The sequence below is a fragment of the Aquila chrysaetos genome, chromosome 15 (assembly GCF_900496995.4).
Source record: "Aquila chrysaetos chrysaetos chromosome 15, bAquChr1.4, whole genome shotgun sequence".
In the NCBI taxonomy this organism is placed as follows: domain Eukaryota; kingdom Metazoa; phylum Chordata; class Aves; order Accipitriformes; family Accipitridae; genus Aquila; species Aquila chrysaetos.
The window spans coordinates 288,594-309,827 of NC_044018.1; the positions used below are offsets into that span (position 1 = coordinate 288,594).

At 63.5% G+C, this 21,234-nt stretch overlaps 3 protein-coding genes across 3 annotated transcripts; all 3 read right to left on the reverse strand.

Moving 5' to 3' along the window:
* Positions 1–190: 190 nt before the first annotated feature.
* Positions 191–3,464, reverse strand: TRIM54 (tripartite motif containing 54). Its single transcript, XM_030037162.1, has 11 exons — positions 3,449–3,464; positions 3,199–3,418; positions 2,677–2,849; positions 2,270–2,441; positions 2,088–2,183; positions 1,748–1,981; positions 1,463–1,485; positions 1,139–1,263; positions 792–893; positions 541–579; positions 191–337 (listed from the first exon to the last, which is right to left on the reverse strand). The coding sequence occupies exons 2-11, from the start codon at positions 3,364–3,366 to the stop codon at positions 327–329; spliced, it is 1,143 nt and encodes a 380-aa protein (XP_029893022.1). The 5' UTR covers positions 3,367–3,418; positions 3,449–3,464; the 3' UTR covers positions 191–326.
* A 1,601-nt stretch (positions 3,465–5,065) lies between these two features.
* Positions 5,066–7,282, reverse strand: DNAJC5G (DnaJ heat shock protein family (Hsp40) member C5 gamma). The gene is made up of 4 exons (XM_030037169.2): positions 7,015–7,282; positions 6,655–6,868; positions 6,383–6,536; positions 5,066–5,794 (listed from the first exon to the last, which is right to left on the reverse strand). Exons 1-4 carry the CDS (start codon positions 7,125–7,127, stop codon positions 5,712–5,714), a joined length of 564 nt encoding a protein of 187 aa, XP_029893029.1. The 5' UTR covers positions 7,128–7,282; the 3' UTR covers positions 5,066–5,711.
* Positions 7,283–7,788: 506 nt separating this feature from the next.
* On the reverse strand, positions 7,789–21,226 carry LOC115350977 (uridine-cytidine kinase-like 1). Its single transcript, XM_030037163.2, has 15 exons — positions 21,098–21,226; positions 19,492–19,807; positions 19,198–19,304; positions 18,948–19,118; positions 18,311–18,382; positions 17,803–17,992; positions 17,632–17,693; positions 17,083–17,099; positions 16,210–16,308; positions 9,987–10,080; positions 9,813–9,875; positions 9,468–9,590; positions 9,283–9,390; positions 9,039–9,195; positions 7,789–8,871 (listed from the first exon to the last, which is right to left on the reverse strand). Exons 1-15 carry the CDS (start codon positions 21,224–21,226, stop codon positions 8,798–8,800), a joined length of 1,782 nt encoding a protein of 593 aa, XP_029893023.2. The 3' UTR covers positions 7,789–8,797.
* Positions 21,227–21,234: the final 8 nt, after the last annotated feature.

Here is a 21,234-nt window from a genome sequence, read left to right on the forward strand (position 1 = left end):
AGCTGTGCCAGCGGGGCCCTGGGGATGCAGCCCCTCGTGTGGGGTCCTGGGGGCACCGCTGGGGTGGTGGGGCTGGGGCCCAGCTCAGTGGGGTGGGGGCTGTGCCCGGGCCGGACCCCGTGGAGCCAGTGCAGAGCTGGGGGGGCGGGCAGCCCCCGTGTCCACCCCACACACCACAACCGAGACAACATCCTCACACACGGTTTAATGTCAGAGTGGAGCAACTCCAGCATTTGTGGAACTACAGCAGCAGGGCCGAAGCTCACTGAGGGGTGCCAGGGACAGTGATGAGCTGGCGGGTGCGGATGCTGCCCCGTGGCACCAGCTCAGTGTTGGCCTGTGTGGGAAACAGGCCTCAGCACCTTGCGGTGGGGACCCTGGGACCCCGGCCCAGCCCCCTGGGGGGGCCCCGAGGGGTGACTCCCCCCACTCACATCCCCATCTGTCCCCAGGAGGTGCCTCCTCTGCCCCACGGCACCCCTTGGCCTGGCCCTGTCCCCATCCCCCCCCCCACTGCCTCAGTCCCGGTGAGGGTCTCACCATGGGGAGAGCTCGCTGGCTTCTGCCTCGGCCCCACATCTGCAGAGGGAAAGCAGGTGACAAGATGGAGACAGGGACGCCCTGGCACACTGCAGGACCCATGCAGCCACACAGACACATTACTGGGCACAGCACAGCACACAACCCCCGCCATGGGCACAGCAGCCCCTGACCACCCCCGCAGCTCTGTAGCCAAGCAAAGCAGCCCAGCATGGCACGGTGTGACATGGCACAACACGGTGGGGACTCACCCTCTGTGGCCTCAGGTGCCTCCAGGCTGTCCAGCCGGTCCTCGTCTGCAGTGGCCTCGCTGCTGTCCCCAGGTCCATCTGCCTCATCCTCACCCAGCGGCTCTGTGGGGCGGGGGGACAGGTCAGCCGCGGCCCTCCCTCCCCACGGCGTGGGCAGCCCAGCATGGGAGCCTGGCCGTGGGCAGTGCTGAGGGGCCACGCAGCCCCATTCCTGTGCACAAGGGGACGCATCCCCACACAGGGCATGAGGTGGTGGTGGGCTCTGCCTGTCTGAGGGCTGGGTGCCCCGGGCAGTCCCACGTGCCCCCTGGGTATGGCAGCGCTTGTCCCAGCACCAGCACCAGCACCTGTCTGGAACTCAATGGTCCTCAGCATCTCCGCCACATAGTCCACGTTGATGGAGAAGTGGTCCATGTTCTCGTAGCCAGGCTCCGGGCGGCTGCTCATCGACACCTTGGACATGTCTGTGATCCTGCAGGGCAGGCAGACCCCCCGGGGAGCTGCCAGGGTCCAACACCCATGGGGCTCCCACGTCCCTGGCCATGGCCCAGCAGGGCCAGCCACAGGCACGCCTTCCACCCTGTCCCTGCTCCTGTGCCCCCCCCAACTCTGTCACAGCCCCCTGTGCCCCCCACCCTGCCCCTGTCTTCTGTGCTCCCATGTCCACTCACTTTTTCAGGAGCTCCTTGGAGTGCTGTGGAGGAAAGCAGGGGGTCAGTGTCTCACTGGAGCAATGGGAGCTGGGACCCCAAGAGCCAGATATCACCCCTGCCACAGTCCCACCCCAGCACATCCCAGGGGCAGCCCCAGATCCTTTGGAGCGACCACAGCCTCCCTGCACAGCCCTGTGGGGCAATCCCAGCCCCCACAGGGACCCGTGGCCCCATCACACAGCCCTGGGGCAGTTCCACACCCCCTGGAGGGTCCTGGGCCCCTGCACCCCTGCCCGCACAGACCTGCAGGTACACGGCCATCTGGGGCTCCTCCATGGCCTGGATGGCCGACTCCACCAGCTTGGAGGAGGCCTCCAGGTGGTCGCCATACTGGCGGATGAGGCCCCGCACGCGCTGCACCTTCGCCTCCTGCTCCCGTGCGATGCTCTGCAGCAGCTCCTTCTTCCGCTCCTCCAGGATGCTGTACAGCGAGTCGAAGCGCAGCCCCAGGTGCTGCTTCTGCCGCCGGCCGTTATCCTGTAGGACCACGGGGCTCAAGGACTGCCTTGGTCCTGCCATGTCCCCACCATGGGCATGGCCCCAGGGCTGTATGCGGTACCCAGGGACACCCCCCGGCCCCCACCTCGATGGTGCGGCAGATCTCCTCCATCTGGGTGATGATGGCCTGGATCCGGTCATTCCCCGCCACCAGCATGGCAATGCCGTCGCTGAGCTCACTCTGGGACAGGATGGGATGGGAAGGGCGTGAGGGCCGGCTGGGCGGGCGGCCCCTGGGCCCTCGCTGGCCCCCCCAGGGCCACCCACCTTCTGGCGCTGGTAGACGGCGGGCAGCGGCGCGACCTCGCAGTCCTTGTGCGCCCCGAAGACCTTGCAGAGGGAGCAGGTGGGCGCCTCGCAGCGCAGGCAGTAGATGTTGATCCGCTCGTCCTCGTGCTCCTCGCACATGAGGTGCTGCTCGGCCTTGGCGTGCAGGGGCCTGTGGGGGGGTGGGGGGCCAGGCACGGCTGCCCACCAGTGGGCCCTGGCCCCCAGGGACACCCCCGGCCCCAGGGACACCCCCTGGCCCCGTTGCCCCCCACGGTCCGGGTGGGCTCCCCCCCCCAGCCAGCCCTGCGCCTGAAGCCCTCCCCCCGCGCCCGCCGTGGGCTCCCTTTCACCCACTGGGCTCGGGCCCCCGTGGGGTCCCTAGGGCCCCCGTGGGCTCCCCGCACCTGGCCGACTCCTGCTTGTAGATGTCGATGATGTTCTCCACCAGCAGGTTCCGCTGCAGCCCGTACACCCCGTGCCGGTCCAGCACCACCTCGTGGCGGCACGACGGGCACCGGAACCTGCCGCCCGACGGCACCGCGCTGGAGCCCCGCGACTGCCACAGCGGGTTGGAGGCCTGGGGGGGCGGCGGGTCAGGCTCTGCCGCCGGGACCGAGACCCCGCGGGGCCCGGCCCCCTCCCCAACCCGGCTGTGTGCCCCGCAGCCCCCGCGCGGGCACGGGCACGGGCACGGGCACGGACACGGACACGGACACGTACATGGATGCGAGCGCGGACACAGGCACAGGCACGGGCACGGCCCCCGGCGCACCGACGCGACCGGGCCGTCCCCGCCGGACCGGGAGCGGCCCCGAGCGCGGCCCGGCCGGGGGTCCCGGCAGCTCGGCCCCGGGGCCTGGGTCGGACCCAGCGCCCCCCCCCCCCCCCCCGCCCACCGCCGCTGCCGGGGTCCGGTCCGGGCGCACCTGGAAGACGTCGTTGGCACACTTTCGGCAGAGGTTGTGCTGGCAGGGCAGGATGACCACGGGCTTGGTGAACATCTCCAGGCAGATGGGGCAGATGAGCTGCTTCTCCAGGCTCTCCATGTTCCGCGCCTCCGCCAGCAGCGGCTTCAGCCCCACCGCGAAGTTCATCGCCGCGGTCCCGGCCCGGCCCAGCCCGGTTCTGCCCAGCGCGGCCCCGCTCTGGCTCTGGCTCCGGCTTCGGCTCCGGCTCCGGCTCCGGCTCACGGCCCCGGCCCCGGCCGCCCGGTGCCTGCTCTGCCCCGGCCCGCTGAGCGCGGCGCTAATTTTAGCCACCCCCGCCCCGCCGGGGCCGCCGCAGCTGTCGGCGGCGTCGGGTGACACTGAGTCACGGCCCCGCGGAGGGGGCCCACCGGTGCGGCCAGCCCCGCGCCCCGGCCCAGCTGACCCCCGGGACCGGCTGACCCCCAGGGACCAGCTGAGCTGCAGGGACCTGCTGACCCCCGGGGACCGGCTGACCCACTGAGACCAGCTAACCCACTGGGACCGGCTGACCCGCGAGACTCGCTGACCCACCAGGACCAGCTGACCCCTGGGAACAGGCTGAGCTGCAGGGACCGGCTGTCCCCCGGGGACTGGCTGACCCATGGGACCAGCTAACCCACCGGGACTGGCTAACCCAGAGACCTGCAGCCCAGGCAGCCTCAGGGAGGCGGCTCGGGGAGCAGGGGCTGAGCCACAGCCCCGCCCTGGGCAGGCCTCCCCACTGTTCCCACCCCACCCCAACCCAGGCCTGAGCCCTTGGCCTGGGCAGAGCCCCGCTCCCCCAGAACAAGCAGCGCTGGTCCCCAGGGGCTCTGCAGGGCTCCCCTGCCACCTCCCACCTGGAGAGAATGAGAGGCTGGGATGCTGTCCCACTGGACCCCGGGCAGCTGGGGCAGGCTGGCAGGGGTCTGCAGAGCTGGGAGGGTGTAGGACCCGCAGGACCCAGTGGGGCTGGGTGCAGGCCAGGGTCGCCCAGGCCCCACAGACCCTGTCCAGCACCAGGCCCCCCAAACAACAGCGTGGAAGGGTGCCCAGAAGGGCCAGTGCCAGGAACACTGCTGTCCCACCGCTTGCCCTGACACTCCGGCTATATTTAGGGCGTGAGACAGAGCCCATGCAGCTGCGGGCAGAGGCTGCTACGAGTGGGAGGGAAGGGCGAATGGCTCACTGCGTCCCCCTTGCCCCTCTCCCCCTTGGGATGGGGCGGTACCATCTAGCCCAGGCCCTCAGCCAGGCCACAGCTCCCAGGAGAGCAGGGCAGGAGCTGGGCAGCCTGGCCAGGCAGCTGGCAGACCTGCCCGAGCGGGAGCAGGGCTCCGGGGCAGCACAGCGCAGCAGGACCCACACGCGGAGTTGCTGAGACATGCAGTGGAATGAGCTCCAGGGCCAGGGGAGCTGCTCCCAAGCCACACCACCGCGGCATCACTGCTCCTGCCCAGCACAGCCATCTCCCACAGGGCCGGGGACAGTCCCTGCACATGCCCCAGTGGGACCAGGGTGCCTGGCCAGGCTGTTGCTGCCCTATGTACCGTGGCAGTGAGGAAGGGGAAAAGCACAGCCCCGTGGGAGCCATCACTGGCTGGGGGGGACAGAGTTGTCCCAGGAAAGTGACAGGAGACAGAGTGACGTTTGCCCCTGCAAGAAAGCACCCCCTCAAGCTGCACTTGGGACACAACCCACCTACTCCACACTCCACTCAGCCTACCACCCCCATGGGACCCACGGCCACAGCCCCCCGCCAGTGCAGGGCAGGGCCAGGCAGAGGCACATCCCACCGCAGAGTGTTCAGGCAGCCCCTGCCGAGAGAGACCACACAGACACATGCTCCCCTCCTGTCGTCCTTTAATGGTACCCATAAAACCTATCCAAACCCAAGGAAAGTGCCTGTATGGGTCCCAGCCCTGCAGGGAGCCTGCGAGCAGCAGCGAGGGTGGGCTGCAGCCAGTGCCCCACGCCCATGGCAGGGCAGAGAGGAAGGGGGTACAGAAGGTGGCACCCCAACCCCATGAGCAGCATTTGGCACCCAGCACCCATCAGGAGGGTCCCCATGAGGGCAGGTAGTGGGCTCAGCCCAGGTTACAGTGTTAACGGTCTCGGATATGCTCAGCTACCTCTCATAAGCTACGGAGCCTGGCCTGGAGAGGTCTCTGCTCGTGGCTGCTCAGGCTGGCTGCCAGTGCCTGGGGCCAGGCGGAGGCGCAGCAGCAGGCGAGGCACTGGGGATGGGGCGCAGCAGCGTGGGCTCCAGGCCACTTCCACCACCAGTACTGGGAGACAGGAGCATCACTCTGGAGCTCGAGCAGGGGCAGAAGAGCCTCTGCGTTGATGCTGGCCAAATTAACCTGAGATTCTAGCCACCCTGAGGCTGGAGAGCCACCATGGGTGGTGTGACCGGGGTCCCGGAAAGTGACAGTGCCGAAGGAGGATCCCTGCCCCAATTCCTGGGGGAGCCGGTGGGACTGAGGCCAGCCTCAGGCATCAGTCCTGGTGCTGACAGCTGGCAAGGGCTCCGTGCTGGCAGGCGGGGGCTGTGCCACAACAGGTATCTGTGGATCTGGAAAAGAATAGCTGCAGATCAGCAGCTCAGCCCTGTCCCGTTGTGCTGGCGAGCAGGTATCTGGGACATCCCAGCACCCCCAGGAAGGCTCCCAGAGACCAAGGCTCCCAAACCTCTAGTCAGCGCACACCCATGCAGTAGCAGCCCCCACCCCACGGAAACCTGCAGAAGTCACCCAGTGGCAGTCCCCGTAGACATGAGTATGGCCAGTGCCCAGGGAACGAAGCCAGCCTGGAGCACAGGTGCTCTCCCCACACTCCACGCCCCGGAGGGCACGGACCCAAGTGTCTCTCAGCCGCAGACCTGTGCAGGGGCTTCAGGGGGCCCTCGCCCAGGTCAAATGAGGAAGGATATGGCCTGTGCAGTGGTTCCCTCTATCACTGTCACCAGCCCCGGTCTGGACAGGAGACACCGAGGGCTGGCTGTTAAGCAAGAGCTGCAGCTAAGTCCAATCCAAGCCTCAACCCAGAGCTCCATCGCCCACGTGAGATGAGATGGGGAGAGCTCCCCTGGAGCCCCACACAAGACAAAGCTAGGTGGTCTCAGACACTGGGGCTCGAGACGGAGACAGCCCGCCCGACTCACCGCTGTCCTCCGCGTGCATCTGCTCCTCCAGGTCCTTGGGGTCGATGTACTTGTAGGACTCGTCCTCCTTCGGCGGGCAGCAGGTCCCGCAGCAGAAGAAGCAGCAACAGCAGCAGCAGCAGCAGGTGAGAGCGCTGCAGCACAGAGCCAGGGCCTGTGGAGGAAGGGACGGCAGCCCCTGTAAGACCACCCGCGCCGCGCCAGCGGCCAGGCCGCCATCACGGCGTTGGACAGGCTGGGCAGGGCTGCGACGGCAGCAGGGCAGGGCTCACCTGGAACCACCACTTGGACATGAGGAAGTAGTGCTTGACGGCATCGTCGCCGAACTGCTCGGCCACGTAGAGCCCCAGGGAGCCGTACTGGTCGTAGAGACGGCGCTTGTCCTCGTCGCTCAGCGTGGCGTGGGCACTGTTGATCTCCTTGAAGCGCTCGGCCGCTGCCGGGTCATCGGGGTTCTTGTCCGGGTGGTACTTGAGCGCCAGCCTCCTGCGGGGCACGGCGGGCGGGGTGGACGCCGAACGGGCCCCGCACCCCTGCCTGTCCGCCCCCCCCCCCCCCCCCCGCGGCCTCACTCCTCGCACCACCTCGTCCCCGCGACGGCCCCCCCGCCCCCGGCCCGTGCCTCGCCGTACCGGTAGGCCTTCTTGATCTCCTCGGGGGAGCTGCCCTTCTGCAGGCCCAGGACGCGGTAGAGGCTCTCCCCGACCCGGGACAGCTTCCGCTGCGGCCGCCCGGGCTCCGCCATGGCGCCCGCGCCCCGCGGAGGCGGACGGAGGCACCGACCGCCCCCGGCCCGGCCCTGCCCCGCGCCCGCCGCCGCTTCCGCCCGCGCCCGCCGCCGCTCTGCGCAGGCGCCGGCCCCGCGGCCCCGGTACGCGGTGGCGGCCCTGTCGGTCACGCAGCCCCGGCACAGGGACAATCCTCCCCCCCCCCCCCCGGGCACACGGCGACACCCCCGGCACACAGCCTGTCTCCCCTGGCACGCAGTGACATCCCTATTGCACACCCCACCAATGACACTCCCATCACACACCCCATCACACCCTCCAGCACGCAGTGACACCCCTGTCACCCCCCCCAGTGACATCCCAACCACCCCACACACACAGTGACACCCCCATCACACACCCCAGCACCCCTGGCATGCAGTGACACCCCTATCACCCCCACCACCACTGACACCCCTATCACACCCCCAGCACCCCTGACATGCAGTGACACCCCTATCACCCCACCACCACCATCAGTGACACCCCTATCACACAGCCCTGCACCTGGTGACGTCCCATCAGACCCCCGGCCCACCGTGACACCCCCCACGGTGGGGCAGCACCCCCTGCCCATCCCCGTCCCCACGTGCCCAGCCCCAGCACGAGGCGTCAGGCAGGAGGCGGCAGCCCGGGGGGTCGCGCTGCTCCTTTATTGGGGTACAAAACGAAGGCAGCCAGGGCAGCGGGGAGGGGGCAGCACCCCGGGGCTGGGGGCACAGCGGGGCCTCTTCAGCCAGCAAAGGTGGGGGGGGTACAGGCCAGGCCCCCAGCCCCCGGGCCCTGCTCCGGCACCGTTCCTGCTCGAGGCGAGGCCGCTGCTGCCCTTTCAAAGAACCTGAGCAATGTGGGCAGTGGTGGCTGGGGCTGGTCAGACCACCAGCCCCCCCCACCGCCCCTGGGACACCGGGCTCCGGGACGGTCCCAGGGGCTGGGACACCACCGGGAGAACGTTTGAATATCAAACCCTCCCGCCAGCGCGGGGACCGAAGGCAGCTCCTGCCCTCCCGGTGCCACCGGCCAGCCCAGAGCCTGCACGGGGCCGGCCGGGGACAGGGAGGCAATGGAGTGTCGGATCGGTGGGGACAAGGTGGTTCCTTGAGGACATCCCCAATCCCTGATGTTTTTCAAGTAGCTGGCCTGCCCCGCAGGAGAGCCAAGGTGGGCAGCTGCTCAAAATAAATACAAATAAATACAGATTCCAGCAAGGGAGCTTGCCCGGCACCCAGCCAGGACCCAGAGGAAGCCTTAAGGGGACCAGACCCCATCCCCCTCCTCCCCAGGGAAGAGGGCGACCAGCCCATCAGGCACAGGCCGCAGGGAGACCACCTCTCCCTCCTGCAGGCATGGCCGGCCTGGGGTGCAGAGGCAGGTCTCCAGAGGTGAGGAGCACCCCCCATCTCCCCACGGGCCGAGGAGGTGCCATCTCTCCCTTCTCGGAGGGGAGGATCGGGCCCACAAGGGGCTGCTCCTGCGGGGCGGAGGGAGAGGCTGGCAGCGAGAGGCTCGTCCTGCAGGGCAGGAGAGCCGGGGGCTGGCAGCACCGTGCTGCGGGGAAGTGGGCACAGGCTGGCAGCTCAGAGCCCCTCCTGGGGGCGGGGGGCTGGCCCTGTAGCCAGCCTGGCTGGTGGCCTTGTGGCCAGCCAGCTCAGCAGTCCATGCCGTCACTCTCACACCAGGCAGACGGGCCGTCAGTGCCGAAGTATCTGTCCCCAAAGTTACCTGAAGGATGAGGGGACAGAGTGAGGCGATGGCAGCACCGGCCCCATCGCAATTCCAACCCCACCCCGGGCTCCCTCAGCATGGCCACGGGGCACCCCACCAGGGTGCCGGGGCGAGGGGCTGGGGGCCCAGCCCGTGAGGCACAGCACACCCTTGTCTGCCCTCACCGATGCCCGGGATGATGTGGAACTCCTCATTGATCCTCTTGTCCACGGCAGTGGTGATGATGCGGACGCGGGGAAAGGCGTAGGCCACGGAGTGCACCCCCATCTCCGCCATCAGCAGTGAGAGCAGGAAGATCCTGTCCTCCTGCACATCGTGATCCTGCAGCATGTGGAGCCGTGAGAGCCCGGCTGGTGCCAGGAGGGCCGCACACCCCCACCCCACACCCTGCCACCCCCGGTCCCTCACCAGCAGGACGCGCACTGCCATCATGGCCGCGGCTCCCGTGGACACAGTGCTGTCCATGAGGATGACGTAGTCCTCGCTGATCTCCTTGGGAAGGCGCAGGTAGTGGAGCTGAGGAGGGAAGGAGAGGTGGTCACCCATCCCGCGGTGCCGGCGGTGTCTGCGCTGGGGCAGCGGGCGCCGCTCACCTCGGGCTCCCCCGTGTCATGGTTGGTCTGGATCAGGATCTTGCCCAGGCGGATGTCCTTGCACACAGCAGTAAGGGCCTGCTCCATGGTCTCCCCTGCTCGCAGGATGGACACGCCTGTGATCTGGGCAAGGGATGAGAACACATTTGCTGCCATTGTACAGGGAAAGCAGCCGCTCCTGTGGGCTCCTGAGGCTCCGGCACTGCGGGAGGGGGGAACAAGCCCTGCCGAGCAGCTCGTCAGCACAGGGACGGACCCCAGGAGCCACCAGGTTTTCCCAGTCCGTGCTGACCCGAGATGGGGCAGCCGTGTGCTTGTGGGGAGAAAGGGGCCAGGACGTCTCACCCTCTGCCTGTGGAACCGCTTTCCTTCGTACATTGTCCCCTGGGGAGTCTCCACAGTGACCGACTGCAGAAAGGGAAGGAGAAGGGACTGTGGACAAAGCTGGGTCCCTGCATGGCCTGGGGGCTCAGGAGGGGGAGACGTGGCTGTGGCTGCACCCGAGGAGCGGTCGCTCACCTTCAGTGGCAGGAAGGAGAGGGCATGTTCAATCAACAGCCTCATCAGGCGCTTGGAGTAGAAGATGAATTCGTCCCTGGTCGTGTCCTTGTTCCTGTTATAAGGGACGACACCGGTGTGAGATCAGAGCAGAGTCCCCGCTCCACCCCGCAGATGCAAACAGGGCTCCGGAGGAAGGTTGGCACGAACAGAGAGCAGTCTGTGGGAACCTTGACGCTCTCAGGGAGGAGACACAGTTAGTAATCATGATGTTTCAGGGCTTGCTGAAGACCTAGGGTGTTGTCTAGAACGGACCACATGGTCAAGAAACATGTTCAGTTCCCCTGGAAGGGGGACATAAAGCCTGCAGCAGATCACGCAGATCAGATAAAGTGAAAGGATGCCATGCAACGCTGCTCAGTCCTCTTCGGGACACTGGGGACAGTTCAGAGCTGACTCTGCATGGTGGGCTAGCTAGACTAGCAAAGTGAATAAAGCCAATGGCAAAAAGGAGGGATAAGTGAGCATAACATCAGCAGCCTGGTGTAGATGTACATCCTGATCCTGAATAGAGATGAGGCAGGTGCCTGAGAAGCAAGTGTGGAGGTGCAGCACTACTCGCTCCGAGCATGACCTCTAATTGCTGCTGAATCTCTGCTGGAGGATTTGCAGGGCTGGAGATTTAGGACGTAACTGCTGACTACGTGGAAAGAGCCAGGAGAAAAACGGGGGGTGGGAGCAGCAGAACGTCAGGCAGCACCATCAGTTCTTGGGGCAACAGAAACTCAGGAGCAAGCGGCAAGTGTTTTGCTTGGGCCCTGTCAGGGGAGCACAAGGCGGAATGTGAGCATGCCCAGGATGGACCACGGCATGGCAGGACAGCCGGCTCCAGGAGCATCTCAACGTGGAAGAGACCAGACTGCACCACAGCCAAAAGCAGCTGGGTTACCTGACACCAGCAATGGGAAAACGTCTGACATGTTCTCAACTCCTCTCCATTTATGTACCAAGTTAGAGATAAACTACTGCCGGGAATCAGACAGACTTTGAAATACCTGGCATTATCTCATCACAACACTGAAGTGCTGAGGGCAGTAAGAAATAAAATAAATAAAAACCAGAATAAAACCACAATGGGATTGTAATTCACAGGAAACCTCCCCTTTTCCCTCAGGAGGAGTAAAGCCAACTGTACGTGCACACACGCTAATCCCAGTGCCAGGGGTAGAGGGGGAAAGAGGCTGGCTTTTCTTATTGGGAGCGTTTTGACCATCAGCACACATATGTGTTGTAGTCCAACTCATTCATCACACAAAAGAAACGGCTGCACAAAACCTTGTGTTTCCTGCAACACACGGTTCTTAAAGCACAGTAACACGAGCGTGTACAGCACTTCGTTAACGACAGGCAGGACTGTCCCAGTCCCACATTACTCAGAGGGTATTTTCAGGTGAGCAGAACAGCTCCTCCACCAGCACTGTCAGTGTCAAGTTCCTGAAGGCAAAGTACCTACAGCAAGGGGTCACTCAGCAGGAAAAGGAGGAGAATCTGAGATTTGCTTGTCTTTTAAAACGTGACCATGAAGAATCCACCAATGTCCATCTATAACTCTCACAGTCTGCGGCTGCTTTGGCAAAAGAGTAAGTAGCAGGTTGTAACTTAAGTGCCATTTTACTGGAGAACCATCAAGAACAAGCTTCTGGCTCCCTGGCTGAACAGTAACCAAGAGGCAGACTGACACCGAAGGACTATGGTTAATAAGACGCAGCTGAAATCATGCCTAAAGCAGTGCAGCCTGCGTATACCCCTAGTATTTTCTGGAGAACGTAAGGAACAAAGGAACCCTACAGACATTTGCCAGTTTCCAGATGGAAGAGGTGGAACTGGCAACAGTCCAGAAGAGGCAGAAGGATACTGAATATTTTTACGCTGTATTTTAAGACATCATCTGCCACTTCTCACATCTCACCACGATGACAGACAGCCCAGCCAACAGTGCTCAGGAGAAGGATAAACAGTCGCTACTATTCTGAGACATTTTTGCAGCCAGACCTGGGTATCTCGCACCCGAGAGCTCCGCAGTGACCAGAAAACCCGACTAACATGGACATTTCCAACAAGCCTGGGGACAGCAGGGCGCTCCCAGAGAAGTCAGAAAATCAGTTGTGGTCTAGAAGATAACAGGCACCTGCCTACAGCTCTTCAGCGTGGGCTGTCGGCACGCACGCTCCCCCACGGGTGGGCTTCACCCACACGCTCACCCACGGCAGCTTTGGAAGCCCCCGGTACTACCTGAGCTCTAGGCGCACAAGCCCAGCACCAGCCCTGCCTCCATGGGTGGTCTCTCCCAGCCAGCCACCACAAGCCCCACACTGGCCCTGCTGGCCCCAGAGCCGCTCTGCCACAGACAGGGGCAGTTGGCCGCCCCGGCCAGCCCCTGACCTTCGTGGGACAGGTCCATCAGTGCTGCTGCAGAGGCAGGTTCCTCTGCAGCCTCCAAAAGCCGCCCCAGGGATGGAGGAGCATCCTCAGTCCCTGCGCTGCGAAGGCCCCAGCGTGCCTCCCTTTTCACGCAGGGGCAAAGACAACCAAGAAACTTCTTACTCAGGGGACAAGCAACTGCCAATGACAAAAGGGGGGAGGGGTGCTGCGAGGGAGGGCAGCCCTGACATCCCCCAGCAGCAGCAGTGGACCCTCCCCGCAGCGATCAGAGAGTGGGATTGCTCCAGCAGTGCCTCCATGCCGAGAGCACTCCCAAAGGGGACACCGCCGTCCGCACACCAGGCCCACTCACCCCACTGCATTACAGCACGGCTCGGACCCTCCTGCCATTGCCCAGGCAAAGCCTGAGAGCATGCACTGCTCCAGGCGCTGCCCACCTCCTCAGCGGAGGGGGGAGCCGAGCCACGGGCAGCATGCACACCCCCGCAAGCCAGGAACCCACAGCTGGGCACAGCAGCACTGCAGCCAGCGGCTCCTGAGGACCTCGATCTTCCCTGGCACTCTCAGCAGGAGACAGCCGGAAGGCACCGGGTGGCCTGACAGGGACCAGCAAGCACCTGGCTGGGAGCCTGAACATGGTGTCGGCTTAGCTCATGAACAGGAGTGTCCAAGGCTGAAAGGCAGCCATCACATTTCAGGCCCCCAGGAAACTTGAGCATGGACAGGTTTCATGTCTGAACCATTCTCTCCGGTGTTGGCAACTTCCCGGCATGCAGGGAGCACCTCGTTCTGCCCCTCACTGAAGCACCAACAGCCACATGCTTCTCAAGGGCAGCTCTACCACAGGACAACGTGTCCTGCCAGAGTACAAAGTCCAAAGGCTCAGGCCAGAGCAAACTTGCTAAGAGGGGCAGGTGACCCACGCCACCCACAGGCTGCGCCGCAGGTTATGTCCTGAAGCCTTTCCATGAGCGTGGATGGGCAAAGATGGAAGCAGTGGAAAGGAAATGCTGTTCTCCTGTGGCAGAGAAAGTTCGAGATGCTTCAGGGCTGCTGGGGGGCAGAAAGGACTGTTCAGGTGCTGCAGAGTGCTGACGGGTGGCACCAAACCCTGGCTATCTGGACCTGATACCAAAGCGTCTTCTACATTGGAAGATATGACTCATACCCTTATTACACTGTCCATCCTCAGCCTGATCATGAATAAAATCATTCAGCTATTCTAGTGTAGGACTACTTTTCAGTTTCTGCCTCTCCACAATAACAGAAAATCGCTCTGGAAACCACTTCTCCCTGAGATGCCAAGCCTGAATTTGCCATGACTATACTCAGTGAGATGCTCATCTGCTGCCACAACATAATCTTCCAGGAGGGCCCTCATAGACAGAAGGCTGAAGCACAGAAGAGCCTCCAGTGTTGAACAACAAACAGGGAAACGACGTTGGCCGGCAGCAGCCTGGCAAGCTGAGATCAACAGGCTGTCTCCAAGGGAGCTGCACTGGGAAAGGCAGGATGGAAAAAGGGAGGCTGGAGGGAAATCCTGGTTCACAGCTCTCTGGTGCATCCACAGACCCCAGGTTTGGTGTGCCAAGGCACTCTGAAAGGCAGTACTGGTGGGAGCACCAGCACTCCATGAGGGCTGCCACTACGGAAAGGGGCTGATGGCACTGCAGCAGACAGAATGAAGACGAGAGATCAAATATGCCAAGACACAGTAACTTCACGCACGGAGGTGTGGGAAGCTTGGCAGAAGGCATGCATTCAATCCCCAGCCAGTCTGGACCTCCCCAGGGAGCCCAAGAGAATGTCAGCAAGCAGGGAGAAGTGCCTCTGGAGCAGAGGGAAGCCCAGAGGGTCACGCGTGAGGACGATTAACAGTTCCACACCATGCTGAAGTCACGCAGAAGCAAATGAGCGCTGCCAAGTATCACCTACAAGCACCAGAAATACAAGCTGCCTTGCTGTCACCAAATACGGGAACTTTTTACCAGAAGAGTTCCTCAGCTTAGAGATCTTAGTAACAGCACTGCCTCAGCTTTCCTTGCTTTCTTGGGCTGCAGCAGGATTTGAGGGGGTGGCTGACAGGCCAAGTCAACGCCCCTCATAAATGTGGTATTTTTCATTTACCATCTGGAAGAGGCAAAGTCCGCCTTCCTGCAACCCTGCCGCTCACACCGGCTGGCTCCAGAAGCACAGCACCACTACAGTAACTCGAGATCAGCAGCGCTGCTGGACTCCAACCACAGCCTGCATGGGTTTGATCCCCTCCCTCCCTCGGGCAGCTGAACAAACTCCTAAGTCTAAGCAGATTAAGGTTATTAGATGCTTGTGGCATAAAGGCGGAGGCACAACAGGCCATTCCCAGCAAGGCAAAAGGATACAGACTTCAAGGAGGAAGACAGGAACAGCAGCTACAGATGAGAGAGGATTCAGTGCCTGCCTGCAGTGCTGTCCCTTCCGGACAAGGGCTGGTCAAACCTGGCCGTTGGCACTGCTAATGGATCAGCCCAGGCTCACGCTCATCTGAAAGCAGCACAGACCAGCGTTATGCTGTTGGCTCTCCCAAGGGAACGGGAGGAGCCGTAGGTAAAACGTCCCTGCCAGAGCCTGGGAACAGGAAGGCCAGAGACTGGGCGGGCTGCCGCACAAAGGCTTGCATTCTTCTTTCCCTGCATAACCCTGGGATAAGGGAAAACTGCTCCTTTACAAGCAAACAACATTCAGCCTTTGGAGGTGCTGTTCCCCCAGGATCTTGCTTTGACCTTCATCTACCATTGAGCACACAGACGGCGGATGAGCTAGAGAAATCAGCTCAGGCCATGAAGAAGCCGCTGCCAGAGCACTGGAGCAATAAGACACTGGAGGGACAAGGCGATACCTACTCTAAAGTTCCCTTAGCTGGGCCTGAACTCAGAACTACTAGAAGTCCACAGCCTAGGGCTGACGTATGTGGGCTTCAGACGCTGGCACAGGACTCTGCCTGGTGCACATGCAGTGCTACACCTGGTGAGGCACATCGCCTGGCTTTTTACTGCTGTGAACTACCTTTGGAGCCTGCGCTTCGACAGGGAGGAGTCACGGGAGGAGCCTGGAGAAGGAACACCTTGCTTCCTACAAGGAGATGCACAGCCTGCATGTGGTCGTGACGTTACATTCTCCAAACAAACACATGGGTGCTGGTGGCCAGCCAGACCGTGAGCAGGCACAGGAGAAGAGCCCTGCTGAGGTCAGCATCCCCATCCTCTTTTACAACCCAGCGAGAGAAATGCACGCAGAGGCTGCAAGCTCCTGCAACTGCAGTAACAAGGAACGTCTTAGTGGTCCCACAGGATTCGGCTCTTGACCGTACACTAACGCTACAGTCACCTGGAAAAAAGGAGCATCGGCGGGGAATGAAAAGATCAAGTGAGCAGCAAAGTCATGAAAGCAGCAGCCTGGGTGTCTTCTGTAAGCTGGCTCTAAAACCAAGTGCCTCAGGAGAGAGGCAGCAAGGGCACCTACCCCATGCCACCAGCTACTACGCCTGTGCTCCAGCTAGGAAAGAGCTAACCAGTCTCGTCTCATCATACGAAGAGCCTGCCCATGGCTTGAAAGTTGCCCCAGAGCAGATGTGCCAAGGTCTTGTCACCAAAAAAGCATCTGTAGGCCAGAGCCAGCTCTGTTCAGCAGTCCTGCTCCAAAAAAACACCTACGTCTGAAGCCCTAAAGGCAGAGGAGAGAAAACTCACACCAGCTTTTGTAGTGTGATCCTACAGAACAGCCCTTCTGTGAGAAGGAAATCCCGAAGGAGGCAGGGACCTACCTTATGATGGTGTGCATGCCTCGCACCTGCGGTGTGTTCTCCAGGACGCTCAGCGTCTTCGGCAGGGGTTGCCCTTGGTGGGCAGAGGCCAGAGCTGCCCTGTAACAAGGAAGGAGTGATCAGAGCTGCACGGTACACAGAGCCGCCGTGCTGGACCCCCTCAGAGTAGGACATGGCCACCGGCCGAAGGAAGGCTCCTCCCGGAGCACCCGCCACACAGGCTGGACACCAGAAAGTGCTTGGCCTTCCCATCCTGATCCCCAGGAAAGCCCCATGTCTGGTACCAGGTATGAGATCCCAAAGCAGTTCCACCCTGTAAAACTGGGGCACACCTCCCCAGACCACAAATCCAACCGTCAGCAGCCTTTGCACACATGAGCTTCTGCCAGCACTGGGGGAACAGGAGCATTGCACGGGCAAGACCTTGCTACGTACCCTGGGACAGGGCTGCCTGGGTTGGACTGAGGTACAAAGACTGTCCCATTGAGGCTGACGACATGAAGTCCCAGAGAACAGGGACTGTCGAGGACACTTCTCCATAGAAGGGAGCATCCTGGGGCAATCCCACACTCAGGGCAGGAACCATGCTCCAGAAAAGGACAGGAGCAGCACAGGGAGCCAGTCACACAAGCCAAGCATAGCTGCTGTGGGACAGGTCATACAGGAGCCCGCAGTGAGACAAGCCCCAGGAAGCTGCTTGCAGGACAGCCACCTCAGCAGTTGAGGAAGAGCAGCTACGCTCAGGCATCTCAGCAAAGCTTTGGCCAGCGGGGACAGAGAACACAGGCAGAAGTGGGAGAAGAGTGGGTGCTGGCAGCCCTCACCCCCAGTTCAGGAACCGGCCCCTCTGCGGCTGGCAGGGTCCCCACGTACCTGACAGTGATCTCGCGCTGGGTGGTAGAGCAGAGTCATCCAGCATGGCGAAAGGGGAAAGAAAGGACATCCAGTCACTGCACTGGCCAGCCACAGCCACCCGAGGGCAGCCCCAGTCCAGCTCCCACCCCTTCTCCTGGGGCTGAACCAAGAGCAAGAAAAACTCCGCTGGGCACAGCCGGGAGGCAAGGGCAGGCTGCCGGGGCGCAGCCAGGGGTCAGCGAGGTGGGGACAGCTGAGATCACAAAGAGCTGACTGGGACTGAGGGGGACAGCAGGCAATCGAGGCCAGGCCAGACCGTAAATGCCAGGCACCCCTGCCGGGGCAGGCGCTGTGCCCAGCCCCCTCTCCATTGCCCCAGCCCCCGTGTCGCAGCTCAGTCTGCCCCAAGAGCTACACTAAGACCTTTTGTAAAGAGAGAGGCAACACTGAGAGCCTCTGGATGCTCCAGGAGCAGAGGGCTATGAGCAGCCTCAACCTCCTCTCTGCATGCAGAGTGCTCCTTCCTCCTCGCCCGCGCTAGCAGCAATCAATCAGCCCACACCTCACCTTCTCCAGCTGGCTGTGCACATGCTGCACAATGAGGTCCAGGGCCACAAAGTTTTCCCCACCTGATGGGAGAGCAGAGAAGCTGGGTCAGACACACGCTGACCCAAGCCCATCCCAGGACACCCGCTCCCAATGCTCAGGTTGAATCTGGCAAACATAGCGCAGTCTCACCCCTGGGCACCACGATGTCAGCGACCTGCACGGTGGGCTCAATGTACTGCTCGAAGGCTGGCTTCACAAACTTGTTGTATTGCTTGATGACACCCACGATGTCACGCCCACGTTCCATGATGTCGCGTTGCAGCCGCCGCACCAGCCGGATGTCGGAATCCGTGTCCACAAACACTTTCATGTCCAGGAGCTGGAAAACTGGGAGGGGTGAGCACCCCCTATGCAGTCCCCCATCAGACCTGACTTGTTCCCCTCGCACACAGCCCAGCCAGCTCTGACGCCCGCAACAATAGCACCCAGCGCTGCCTCCCCTGAAGCCTCTGACACAGAGGTGCACTGAGAACAAGCGGTGGAGGACCTCTCCCGCTCCGCAGCCCCCAGCCATCACCCGGCCCCAGTGGCACTGAGGGCTGGGCCAGGACAGCACCCATCCCACCCACAGCACACCACCGCACATCTCCCACGCCACGCACCGAGATGGGCCACCAGCCACATCAGGCAGCGATACCTTCAGCAACTCCTTGTTCGCAAAAGCCAGTATCCCTTCAAACACGATGACATTGGCCCCGTACACCGTTTTCTGCGGGCAGATAAGAGCCGTACTCGTCCTGCCGCCTTGCGCACACTGAAGCAACACCAACACTCGGCACAGACAGCACCTCAATGCCTGACCCATGCCAGGCTTTCGCCACCCATGGGCAGGATTCCCATCCTGCATCACCCAACCTTCAAGGGCCCTTTTTCTCACCCTTGCACTTGATAACCCAGCCCTGCACTGACCCAGAACCCGGACCCTTGCTCCAAAACCCCAAACCTCTGCCCAACACCTTCCCCCTGAGCCCCCATCCCCCCTGCACTCCTCCACGCTCTGCACTGCAGCCTCTCCCTGAACTCTGCGCTGGCCCCTGTTTCCACGTCCACCTCCGTGTCTCCATGCTCCCTCCCTGTCTCTACACACCCAATCCCCCCAGAATGACCCTCCCGCACCTGATGGCCCCCAGACGCTCCCTCCCTTTGCCTTCCTACAGCCTCTGTGCTCCCTACCCCTGCTCCACAGGCGTCCCCCCCCTTCCTGGAGGCTCTCCCCACGGCGCCCGGCCTGCCTCCCCTCCCAGGCCCCAGCCTGGCTTCCCTGCGGCACCCACCCACTCGCGGCGGCGGCTGTGCGTGGTGAAGTCGTAGACCGGCACTTTCACGCTCTTGCCCTTCTTGAGCTTGCGGAGGACGCTGACGAGCAGCTCAAAGTCGAAGGCGTCGGGGTGGTCGAAGTTGTAGTCACTGCGGGCTGCCAGCGCCTGCTGCCCCTCATCCAGCACCTGCAGGCACCGTGGCCGCTCAGCGCCACGCCGGCCCCGCGGGCACCGTCACCGCCGCACCGGCCCCACCAGCCCTCACCTTGTAGAAGGAGTCCATGGAGAGTAGCACAACCCAGGGCACATCCAGCGCCTCTATGATCCGCGTCGCCACCGTCGTCTTGCCCGAGGCGCTGCCGCCGCACAGGCCTGCGGGTGGGGACACGGCCCCGGCTCCATCATTCCCCGGCCCCGCTTCCAGCCCCGGCCCCGGTCCCATCGCTGCCCCGGCCGCGGCTCAGGGCCCGGCCCCGTCGTTTCCCCGGTCCCAGCTCCAGCCCCAGCCCCAGCCCCGGCCCCGGCTCCATCCCTTCCCCGGCCCCGGCCCGCCGCTCACCGATGACGAAGGCCTCGTCCACGGGCGCGCCGGTCTCGCTGTACCAGGGCGGCCGCCCGGCCGTGTAGATGGTCCGCTTGCTGGTGCGCAGCAGCGGCGGCTCCGGTTTGCACTGGCTGGCGGTCCGTCGCCGCGGGGACGGCGCCAGCGGCAGCCGGCTCAGCAGCGAGCCCAGCGGGCCGGGGCCGGGGCCGGGGCCGGGGCCGCGCTCGGGGCCCGCCGCGCCCCACGCGCCGCGCCGCTCCCCCGCGCCCGCCGCCGCCGCCGCCTCTCCCCGCGCCGCCACGGGCCGGACCGGTCGGGACGGGCCGCGGGGCTGCCGGACGGGCCGCGGCCGCACACTGCTTCCCGGCGGCCCCCGCGGCCCCCGCGGCCCCGCCCCCCCCGCCGCCCCACGCCAGCCCCGCCCCGGGCCGCGCCCCACGCGCGGCTGGCCCCTCGGGCGGCGGGGGCGGCTGCTGCGCCGGGCCCCGTGGGCCGCCCGGGAGGCGGGACAGGCGGGCCGCGGCCTCCGCCGAGGGTACCGGGCCCCCTCCCCGGCACCGCCCCTCCCGCGGCCCCGTGCCCGACAGCCACGGACTGGTGGGGGCCGGGCCCCACTGGGGTCCCCCCGTCCAGCCCCCCCGCCCCGGCCGGGCCACCCGGAGCCGCTGCCCAGGACCACGACCGGAGTCTCCAGGGACAGAGACCCCCCCCACCGCCCTGGGCAGCCTGTGCCCGTGTCACCCTCACACTGAGGAGTGTGTCCCGGGGGGCCGGAGGGACCCTCCCAGGGTCCGGTTTGTGCCTGTTGCCTCTGGTCATGATACTGGGCACCACTGGAAGAGCCTGGCTCCGTCCTCTCTGCACCCTCCCTGCAGGTATTTGTAGGCATGGATTCAATCCCCCTGAGCCTGCTTTGCTCCAGGCTGAGCAGTCCCAGTCCCTCAGCCTTTCCCCATAGCAGAGTTGCTCCAGTCCTTCAGCATCGTGGTGGCCCCTTGCTAGACGCTCTCCCAGTCTGTCCATGTCCCTCTTGTACTGGGAAGCCCAGCACTGGACCCAGCACTCCTGGGGTGGCCTCACCAGCACTGAGCAGAGGGGAAGGATCATCACCTCTCTCAACTGGCAATGCTTTGCCTAATGCAGCCCAGGATGCCATTTGCTGCCTTTGCAGCCAGGGCACGTTGCTGGTTCATGGCCAACATGGTGCCCACCAGGACCCCTGGAGCCTTTTCTGCTGAGCTGTTTTCCAGCCGGGCAGCCCCCAGCATGTACTGGTGCTCTGGGGTTGTTCCTTCCCAGGGGGAGGACTTTGCACTTCCCCTTGCTGAATTTCATGAGGTTCCTGGCAGCTCATTTCTCCAGCCTGTCCAGATCCCTCTGTACTACAGAGCAGCACGACCCGCTGGTGTACAGCTGCTCCTCCCAGCTCGGTGTCATCTACAAACTTGCTGAGGGTACGCTCTGCCCCATCCTCCAGATCATTAATGAAGATGTTAAATGGGACTGGACCCAGTATTGACCCCTGGGGTACACTGGTCGTTAATGGCTTCCAGCTAGACTTTGCGCTGGTGGTCCCCACCCTCTGGGCCTGGCCATGCAGCCAGTTTTCAATGCACCTCACTGTCTGCTCATCCAGCTCACACTTCCACAGCTTCTCTAGGAGGATCTGTGGGGACACGGAGTCGCAAGCCTTGCGGGAGTCTGGGCGGACAATGTCCACTGCACTCCCCCCGTCTACCAGGCCTGTCATTTCACCGC

Coding starts and splice junctions, on each gene's coding strand:
- LOC115350977 (XM_030037163.2), bottom strand. CDS start 21,226: ATGACAGGCCTGGTAGACGGGGGGAGTGCAGTGGACATTGTCCGCCCA. Junction 19,119..19,197: donor CCATGGACTCCTTCTACAAG/GTGAGGGCTGGT, acceptor CGGTGCCTGCAG/GTGCTGGATGAGGGGCAGCA. Junction 8,872..9,038: donor CCACATCATCCCGGGCATCG/GTGAGGGCAGAC, acceptor CTCATCCTTCAG/GTAACTTTGGGGACAGATAC.
- TRIM54 (XM_030037162.1), bottom strand. CDS start 3,366: ATGAACTTCGCGGTGGGGCTGAAGCCGCTGCTGGCGGAGGCGCGGAAC. Junction 1,486..1,747: donor AGATGGCCGTGTACCTGCAG/GTCTGTGCGGGC, acceptor TTTCCTCCACAG/CACTCCAAGGAGCTCCTGAA. Junction 1,264..1,462: donor TCCAAGGAGCTCCTGAAAAA/GTGAGTGGACAT, acceptor CCTGCCCTGCAG/GATCACAGACATGTCCAAGG.
- DNAJC5G (XM_030037169.2), bottom strand. CDS start 7,127: ATGGCGGAGCCCGGGCGGCCGCAGCGGAAGCTGTCCCGGGTCGGGGAG. Junction 6,869..7,014: donor GAGATCAAGAAGGCCTACCG/GTACGGCGAGGC, acceptor CGTGCCCCGCAG/GAGGCTGGCGCTCAAGTACC. Junction 5,795..6,382: donor GATGCACGCGGAGGACAGCG/GTGAGTCGGGCG, acceptor ATTCTTTTCCAG/ATCCACAGATACCTGTTGTG.